This window comes from Salvelinus alpinus, chromosome 3 (assembly GCF_045679555.1).
Source record: "Salvelinus alpinus chromosome 3, SLU_Salpinus.1, whole genome shotgun sequence".
NCBI lineage: Eukaryota > Metazoa > Chordata > Actinopteri > Salmoniformes > Salmonidae > Salvelinus > Salvelinus alpinus.
Window position 1 is genome coordinate 94,509,380 of NC_092088.1, and position 10,000 is coordinate 94,519,379.

The following is a 10,000-nucleotide window of genomic DNA, read 5'->3' on the forward strand; positions in this document are numbered from 1 at the left end:
AAACAGCAGTCTGGGTTTATTAGGGGACGGGTGAAAACAGCAGTCTGGGTTTGTTAGGGGTCGGGTGAAAACAGCAGTCTGGGTTTATTAGGGGACGGGTGAAAACAGCAGTCTGGGTTTATTAGGGGACGGGTAAAAACAGCAGTCTGGGTTTATTAGGGGACGGGTAAAAACAGCAGTCTGGGTTTATTAGGGGACGGGTGAAAACAGCAGTCTGGGTTTATTAGGGGACGGGTGAAAACAGCAGTCTGGGTTTATTAGGGGACGGGTGAAAACAGCAGTCTGGGTTTATTAGGGAACGGGTGAAAACAGCAGTCTGGGTTTATTAGGGGTCGGGTGAAAACAGCAGTCTGGGTTTATTAGGGGACGGGTAAAAACAGCAGTCTGGGTTTATTAGGGGTCGGGTAAAAACAGCAGTCTGGGTTTATTAGGCGACGGGTAAAAACAGCAGTCTGGTTTTATTAGGGGTCGGGTGAAAACAGCAGTCTGGGTTTATTAGGGGACGGGTGAAAACAGCAGTCTGGGTTTATTAGGGGTCGGGTGAAAACAGCAGTCTGGGTTTGTTAGGGGTCGGGTGAAAACAGCAGTCTGGGTTATTAGGGGACGGGTAAAAACAGCAGTCTGGGTTTATTAGGGGACGGGTGAAAACAGAAGTCTGGGTTTATTAGGGGACGGGTGAAAACAGCAGTCTGGGTTTATTAGGGGACGGGTGAAAACAGCAGTCTGGGTTTATTAGGGGACGGGTAAAAACAGCAGTCTGGGTTTATTAGGGAACGGGTGAAAACAGCAGTCTGGGTTTATTAGGGGACGGGTAAAAACAGCAGTCTGGGTTTATTAGGGGTCGGGTGAAAACAGCAGTCTGGGTTTATTAGGGGACGGGTGAAAACAGCAGTCTGGGTTTATTAGGGGACGGGTGAAAACAGCAGTCTGGGTTTATTAGGGAACGGGTGAAAACAGCAGTCTGGGTTTATTAGGGGACGGGTGAAAACAGCAGTCTGGGTTTATTAGGGGACGGGTGAAAACAGCAGTCTGGGTTTATTAGGGGACGGGTGAAAACAGCAGTCTGGGTTTATTAGGGGACGGGTAAAAACAGCAGTCTGGGTTTATTAGGGAACGGGTGAAAACACCAGTCTGGGTTTATTAGGGGACGGGTGAAAACAGCAGTCTGGGTTTATTAGGGGACGGGTGAAAACAGCAGTCTGGGTTTATTAGGGGACGGGTGAAAACAGCATTCTGGGTTTATTAGGGGACGGGTGAAAACAGCAGTCTGGGTTTATTAGGGGACGGGTAAAAACAGCAGTCTGGGTTTATTAGGGGACGGGTAAAAACAGCATTCTGGGTTTATTAGGGGACGGGTGAAAACAGCAGTCTGGGTTTATTAGGGGACGGGTAAAAACAGCAGTCTGGGTTTATTAGGGGACGGGTAAAAACAGCAGTCTGGGTTTATTAGGGGACGGGTGAAAACAGCAGTCTGGGTTTATTAGGGGACGGGTGAAAACAGCAGTCTGGGTTTATTAGGGGACGGGTGAAAACAGCAGTCTGGGTTTATTAGGGGACGGGTGAAAACAGCAGTCTGGGTTTATTAGGGGTCGGGTGAAAACAGCAGTCTGGGTTTATTAGGGGTCGGGTGAAAACAGCAGTCTGGGTTTATTAGGGGACGGGTGAAAACAGCAGTCTGGGTTTATTAGGGGACGGGTAAAAACAGCAGTCTGGGTTTATTAGGGGACGAGTGAAAACAGCAGTCTGGGTTTATTAGGGGACGGGTGAAAACAGCAGTCTGGGTTTATTAGGGGACGGGTGAAAACAGCAGTCTGGGTTTATTAGGGGTCGGGTGAAAACAGCAGTCTGGGTTTATTAGGGGACGGGTGAAAACAGCAGTCTGGGTTTATTAGGGGACGGGTGAAAACAGCAGTCTGGGTTTATTAGGGGACGAGTGAAAACAGCAGTCTGGGTTTATTAGGGGACGGGTAAAAACAGCAGTCTGGGTTTATTAGGGGTCGGGTGAAAACAGCAGTCTGGGTTTATTAGGGGTCGGGTGAAAACAGCAGTCTGGGTTCATTAGGGGACGGGTGAAAACAGCAGTCTGGCTTTATTAGGGGACGGGTGAAAACAGCAGTCTGGCTTTATTAGGGGTCGGGTGAAAACAGCAGTCTGGGTTTATTAGGGGTCGGGTGAAAACAGCAGTCTGGGTTTATTAGGGGTCTGGTGAAAACAGCAGTCTGGGTTTATTAGGGGTCGGGTGAAAACAGCAGTCTGGGTTTATTAGGGGTCGGGTGAAAACAGCAGTCTGGGTTTATTAGGGGACGGGTGAAAACAGCAGTCTGGGTTTGTTAGGGGACGGGTGAAAACAGCAGTCTGGGTTTGTTAGGGGTCGGGTGAAAACAGCAGTCTGGGTTTATTAGGGGTCGGGTGAAAACAGCATGTATCTATGGGCCTCAGCTGTATTGAAGAAGCCTGAGAGTCAGAGCCACAGTGAAACTGTGTGTGCGTCAGTCACACATTCCTGCATGTTGAAGGAGGGAGACACTTTGCAAAGGGATCCCCCCTCTCTCCTCTCCCCATCTCCCCCTCTCCCCCTCTCTCCTCTCGCCCTCTCCCTCCCTCCTCTCCCTCTCTCCTCCTCTCCTATCCCCCTCTCCCTCTCTCCTCTCCCAATCTCCCCCTATCCCTCTCCCTCTCTCCTCTCCCAATCTCCCCCTCTCCCTCTCCCTCTCTCCTCTCCCCCTCTCTCTGACCATATGAATGGCCTGAATACAATAAACGCTGCTTTATCCCTCCCTCCCTCCCTCCCTCCCTCCCTCCCTCCCTCCCTCCCTCCCTCCCTCTCCTTGCCCCTCTGTGTGTTGTGTGTTTCTGGGGAAGTGTGTGTGAGTGTGTGTGTTTGAGTGTGAGAGAGAGTAGGAGAGAGAGTGTGTGTGTATGTGTGTGTGCACGCCCCTGTGTATAGAATAGTGAATGGAACAGGGTAGCTGGGCCCCAGAGGCCTGGGGTTTGCCTAAACGTCTAACCCAGGGCCATGTGATCCCACTGGGGTGTGAAACCAAGGGATGGGGCCCACGTGGGAGAAGCCCCAGGTCACCTGCCATACTATACCATAGAGAGAGAGACTCTCATAAGGAAATGGTCCGTGGACCGAATGTGCTGTTAGAAAAGAAAGATCTGTCTCCAGCACTCTCCTCTTGACATCAGACCATGTGGCCTATAAAATGTAACAAAAACATGAACCTCTTGAAATGAGAGAGAGAGAGAGAGAGAGAGAGAGAGAGAGAGAGAGAGAGAGAGAGAGAGAGAGAGAGAGAGAGAGAGAGAGAGAGAGAGAGAGAGAGAGAGAGAGAGAGAGAGAGAGAGAGAGAGAGAGAGAGAGAGAGAGAGAGAGAGAGAGAGAGAGAGAGACACACACACACAGAGAGAAAGACACACACACACACACACACAGAGAAAGACACACACACACACACAGAGAGAGAAAGACACACACACACACACAGAGAGAGAAAGACACACACACACACACAGAGAGAGAGAGACACACACACACACACACAGAGAGAGAGACACACACACACACACAGAGAGAGAGAGACACACACACACACACACAGAGAGAGAAAGACACACACACACACACACAGAGAGAAAGACACACACACACACACAGAGAGAGAAAGACACACACACACACAGAGAGAGAGAAAGACACACACACACACAGAGAGAGAGAGAGAGAGAGAGAGAGACACACACACACAGAGAGAGAGAGAGACACACACACACACAGAGAGAGAGAGACACACACACACACAGAGAGAGAGAGACACACACACACACAGAGAGAGAGACACACACACACAGAGAGAGAGAGACACACACACACACACAGAGAGAGAGACACACACACACACACAGAGAGAGAGACACACAGAGACTGTAATGATGTGACATCTCTTGACTACTGAGTATTTTCCTGTTCTTTTAAACAGAGAAATGAGATGGTGTCATCATTCATTCATCATTCATCTCTCTCTCTGAGTTGTAAGAGGGCTTGTGTAACACGGTCTGTTAAATGTGAGTGGACGTTCATTTGTCAGCTAGAAAAATGGCTGACACCTTTAATTAGTTGGGAAGCCCCAACAAAGAGGCAGGTAGTGTCCATGACAACAGCAGCTATAGGATGAGTCCCTATTCTCTATATGGTGCACTACTGTTGATCAGAGCACTACGGGACACCCTACGGGACACCTTACGGGACACCCTACGGGACACCCTACGGGACACTCTACGGGACACCCTACGGGACACCCTACGGGACACCTTACGGGACACCCTACGGGACACCCTACGGGACACTCTACGGGACACTCTACGGGACACCCTACGGGACACCCTACGGGACACCCTACAGGACACCTTACGTGACACCTTACGGGACACCCTACGGGACACCCTACGGGACACCCTACGGGTCACTCTACGGGACACCTTACGGGACACCTTACGGGACACCCTACGGGACACCCTACGGGACACCTTACGGGACACCCTACGGGACACCTTACGGGACACCTTACGGGACACCCTACGGGACACTCTACGGGACACTCTACGGGACACCCTACGGGACACCCTACGGGTCACTCTACGGGACACCTTACGGGACACCCTACGGGACACCTTACGGGACACCCTACGGGTCACTCTACGGGACACCTTACGGGACACCCTACGGGACACCCTACGGGACACCCTACGGGACACCTTACGGGACACCTTACGGGACACCCTACGGGACACCCTACGGGACACCTTACGGGACACCCTACGGGACACCTTACGGGACACCTTACGGGACACCCTGTGGACCCTGGTCAGTAGTGGTGTCCTGTATAAGGAGCAGGGGAACATTAGGAACATTACCATAGTGTAATCAGATCATTACAGATTAGACCAGATTCTATGTGATAATGTCAGGATGTGCCTAGAGAGAGAGAGAGAGAGAGAGAGAGAGAGAGAGAGAGAGAGAGAGAGAGAGAGAGAGAGAGAGAGAGAGAGAGAGAGAGAGAGAGAGAGAGAGAGAGAGAGAGAGAGAGAGAGAGAGAGAGAGAGAGAGAGAGAGAGAGAGAGAGAGAGAGAGAGAGAGAGAGAGAGAGAGAGAGAGAGAGAGAGAGAGAGAGAGAGAGAGAATGATAGCGAGAATGATAGCGAGAGAGGGGGGAGGAGGGAGGGAGAGAGAGGGGAAGGAGGGAGAGAGACACAGACAAACCTGGCTGCCCAGAGAGGATAGGCTGTGCTCACTCTGCTCCAGGGGAGAGGTAGAGACAGAGCTGCATTTCCTATTACACTGTGACAAATACTCAGACCTAAGAGAATATTTATTTCCCCAAATTATTATTCAATACAAAGAATTTGAAACTATAAAAGATGAAGAAAAAATCTAATATTTATTGGGTGAAAAGCCAAAATGTGCAGTTTTGGCAGCCAAATATGTGTCCTCCTGCCACAACCTGAGGGATAGCCAGTGAAAAGTGCAAAGTAATGTGGATAATATTTCCCATCTTGTTTTGTTTTGTTTTTCATACCAGGTCATGTGTCTTCTCAGTCATGTTGAGACTGGTCTACTACCATTGCTTTAATGTATTGCTCTGATTAATATTGTTGTTGTAGCTGTTATTAATGGTAATCCCATGTCCACTACTACTATTATTATTGCTGTTGGTCCCACCATTTATGTATATATAAATATATCTTTTATATATATATATAAATAAATAAAAAATATTTTGTAAAATAATTGTATATGTATACTTTGACAATGTAAGTAATAATGAACTTGCCATGTCAATAAAGTCAATAGAATTGAATTGAGAGAGAGATAGAGAGAGAGAGCGGGAAAAAGAGGGGGAGAGAGAGAGAGAGGGAGAGGTAGAGGGAGAGGGAGAGGTGGAAGGGAGAGGTGGAGAGGGAGAGGTGGAAGGGAGAGGTGGAAGGGGGAGGTGGAAGGGAGAGGTGGAAGGGGGAGGTGGAAGGGAGAGGTGGAAGGGAGAGGTGGAAGGGAGAGGTGGAAGGGGGAGGTGGAAGGGAGAGGTGGAAGGGAGAGGTGGAAGGGAGAGGTGGAAGGGAGAGGTGGAAGGGAGAGGTGGAAGGGAGAGGTGGAAGGGAGAGATGTAAAGGAGGAATAGATAGAAATCCACTCAGGGTTGAGCAGGGCACTCGTTCTTCTGTCTGCTAATGCTAACGGAACATTAGGAGTGAATGAGGGATGCTAAAATGCTAAGTTGATTTCTGCATGTTTCTCTGTGCTGGCCTGTATAGTCAGTGTGTGTGGGAGAGACTAATCAAATATTCCCTCCCTTGTTAGCCCCAGGGCTTCTCTCATGCCCCTGGCTGCTACAGTCACTGGCCTGCTCACTAATTACCACACACGCACACACACACACACACACACACACACACACACACACACACACACACACACACACACACACACACACACACACACATGGGACACAACCATGACATTTGGTGGCTTCTGTCTTCAGCCACTCACACTGATGATGTCACACATACACACACCCAGTTAAACACACACACGCACACACACACACACACACACACACACACACACACACACACACACACACACACACACACACACACACACACACACACACACACACACACACAGGCACAGGCACAGACCCCCCCCCACCCCACTCCTTCACTAGTCTCTAAGACTCTGTCATAACCCATCACTGATCACAGTGTGCCTGTGGTGTTTCCCCCTGGCGTGGTAGGGCGTGTGTGTGTATATATATATACCGTATATATGTGTGTGTGTGTGTGTGCGTGTGTGTGTGTGTGTGTATGTGTGTGTGTGTGTGTGTGTGTGTGTGTGTGTGTGTGTGTGTGAAGGCGTGCATGTGTGTGTGTGTGTGCTCCATCCTTCTGCTGATGGCCTTAATGAGGCCAACCCGTCTGTTTATGGACCTGCATCATTTCTCTGATTATTTCCACCATTTCAGACTCAAACATAAAACACATTAACATACAGTGATCTTTTCTCTCTCTCTCACACACACATTTTACACACCACCCCTGTCTCCCAGCTCGTAGAGGGAATATGACAAACTAATCTAGGGGCTCCTCTCTCTCTCTCTCTCTCTCTCTCAATGATGCACATTGTGGCACTCCTAACAGAAATGGGAGTTGATCATTATTGGATTTGTTTTCTAATTCTTTGTGGATCTGTGTAATCTGAGGGAAATATGTGTCTCTAATATGGTGGTACATTTGGCAGGAGGTTAGGAAGTGCAGCTCAGTTTCCACCTCATTTTGTGGGCAGTGTTCACATAGACTGTCTTCTCTTGAGAGCCAGGTCTGCCTACGGCAGCCTTTCCCAATAGCAAGGCTATGCTCACTGAGTCTGTACATAGTCAAAGCTTTCCTTAATTTTGGGTCATGTAAAATAGGTATTTTGCCACTGTGTACTTTCTGTTTAAGGCCAAATAGCATTCTAGTTTGCTCAGTTTTTTTGTTAATTCTTTCTAATGTGCCAATGTTCCAAGTAATACTCTTTTTGTTTTCTCATGATTTGGTTAGGTCTAATTGTGTTGCAGTCTGTTGGGTCTGTGTTTGTGAAGTCCCAATACCAGCTGAATGTGGGGATTCTCCAGGTTCATCTCTCTGTAGGTGAGGGCTTGTGTGGGCATCGCTTCCTTTTAGGTGGTTATGGAATTTAATTATTGTATTTATTTCTCTCTCTTTCTCTCCCTCCATCTCTCAATTCCATTCAAGGGGCTTTATTGGCATGAGAAACATATGTTAATATTGCCAAAGCAAGTCAAGTAGATAATATACAGAAGTGAAATTAACAATACAAATGAACAGTAAACATTGGGCTCAAGTTATGCCAATGTGCCAATCTCTCTCTCTTTCTCTCTCTCTCCCTCTATCCATCCCTCCCCCTCTCTCTCTCTCTCTCTGTCTCTCTCTCTCTCTCTCTCTCTCCCTCTATCCATCCCTCCCTCCATCTCTCTCCCTCCCTCCCTCCTTCCATCCCTCCCTCCTCTCTTTCTCAGAGACGCCAGGCCCTGGTAATAGTGCAGCACGGCTGACATTTTAAGCAACATGGCCGGCAGACACGGCTCCGTGTTTCGCTCCAACACCTCTGCCTCCCTCGCTTCCTCTCCTCTTCCACCCTTCCTCCCGCTCCCTTGCTCTCTGAGGTCAGAGAAAAAGCAGAAATTAGCCCCAGACCTTGCCGACGTGATCGGTATCAAATTGCAGTGAAAATGGAAATGGCAATAAAATTTGACGGCTCCGTCTTTTCCTCTCCCTCCTTATTTCCTTCAAGGCGTTGTAGGATCATAGAGGTCAAAGTTCAGTAGAAATATTAGCGGGAAGAAGAGAGGGAGGGAGAAAGAGAGAGAGAAGAAGAGAGGGAGGGTGAGAGAGAGAGAGAAGAAGAGAGGGAGGGTAAATATGATGAAAAGGAAGCGGGAAGAATAGGGACGCTTCAATTTCTCCCTTTTCTCTTTCGCCTCTCCCTCTCCTCTCTTTCTCTCTCTCTCTCTTTCTCCCCCCTCTCTCTCTTTCTCCCCCCTCTCTCTCTCTCTCTCTCTCTCTCTCTCTCTCTCTCTCTCTCTCTCTCTCTCTCTCTCTCTCTCTCTCTCTCTCCTTCTCTCTCTCTCTCTCTCTCTCTCTCTCTCTCTCTCTCTCTCTCTCTCTCTCTCTCTCTCTCTCTCTCTCTCTCCTTCTCTCTCTCCTTCTCTCTCTCTCTCTCTCTCTCTCTCTCTCTCTCTCTCTCCCCTCCCTCTCATCTCTCTCTTTCTCCCTCTCTCTCTTTCTCTTTCTCCCTCCCTCCCTCTCCTCTCTCTCTCTCTCTCTCCTTCTCCCTCCCTCTCCTCTCTCTCTCTCTCTCTCTCTCCGCATCTCTCTCTCCGCATCTCTCTCTTTTTCTCCTTCTCTCTCCTTCTCTCTCTCTCTCCCTCCCTCTCCTCCTCTCTCTCTTTCTCCCTCTCTCTCTCCGTCCCCCGGTATCCATGCAGAGTCATTGCTTCTGTTTTCCTAACTCACATGGGACGAGCCCCGGGTTTGTTATTGTAGGCTTTGCTGAACATGATCCTGTCTTTACAGCGGATTCAGACCATTTGCTTCCAATAGAAACGTGTTCTTGGATTACAGACCAGACTGGGCTAGCCGGAGCAGCTGTATCTGTCTTGGATTACATACCAGACTGGGCTAGCCGGAGCAGCTGTATCTGTCTTGGATTACAGACCAGACTGGGCTAGCCAGAGCAGCTGAATCTGTCTTGGATTACACACCAGACTGGGCTAGCCGGAGCAGCTGTATCTGTCTTGGATTACAGACCAGACTGGGCTAGCCATAGCAGCTGTATCTGTCTTAGATTACAGACCAGACTGGGCTAGTCAGAGCAGCTGTATCTGTCTTGGATTACAGACCAGACTGGGCTAGCCAGAGCAGCTGTATCTGTCTTGGATTACAGACCAGACTGGGCTAGCCGGAGCAGCTGTATCTGTCTTGGATTACAGACCAGACTGGGCTAGCCAGAGCAGCTGTATCTGTCTTGGATTACAGACCAGACTGGGCTAGCCAGAGCAGCTGAATCTGTCTTGGATTACAGACCAGACTGGGCTAGCCAGAGCAGCTGGATCTGTCTTGGATTACAGACCAGACTGGGCTAGCCGGAAGCTGTATCTGTCTTGGATTACAGACCAGACTGGGCTAGCCAGAGCAGCTGTATCTGTCTTGGATTACAGACCAGACTGGGCTAGCCAGATCAGATGTATCTGTCTTGGATTACAGACCAGACTGGGCTAGCCAGAGCAGCTGTATCTGTCTTGGATTACAGACCAGACTGGGCTAGCCAGAGCAGCTGTATCTGTCTTGGATTACAGACCAGACTGGGCTAGCCGGAGCAGCTGTATCTGTCTTGGATTACAGACCAGACTGGGCTAGCCGGAGCAGCTGTATCTGTCTTGGA

At 49.2% G+C, this 10,000-nt stretch overlaps 1 protein-coding gene across 6 annotated transcripts in view; it reads left to right on the forward strand.

The window, feature by feature from the left end:
* meis1b (Meis homeobox 1 b) overlaps window positions 1-10,000 on the forward strand; it is a 187,659-nt gene that overhangs the window by 76,765 nt on the left and 100,894 nt on the right. For 3 of the 6 annotated variants that reach the window (XM_071394549.1, XM_071394550.1, XM_071394548.1), the window contains exon 8: window positions 7,597-7,686. The exons of the other annotated variants lie outside the window; for them this stretch is intronic. In XM_071394549.1, the coding sequence (XP_071250650.1) occupies window positions 7,597-7,686 (90 nt within the window). The remainder of the gene's footprint in view (window positions 1-7,596; window positions 7,687-10,000) is intronic. 6 annotated transcript variants of the gene reach the window in all.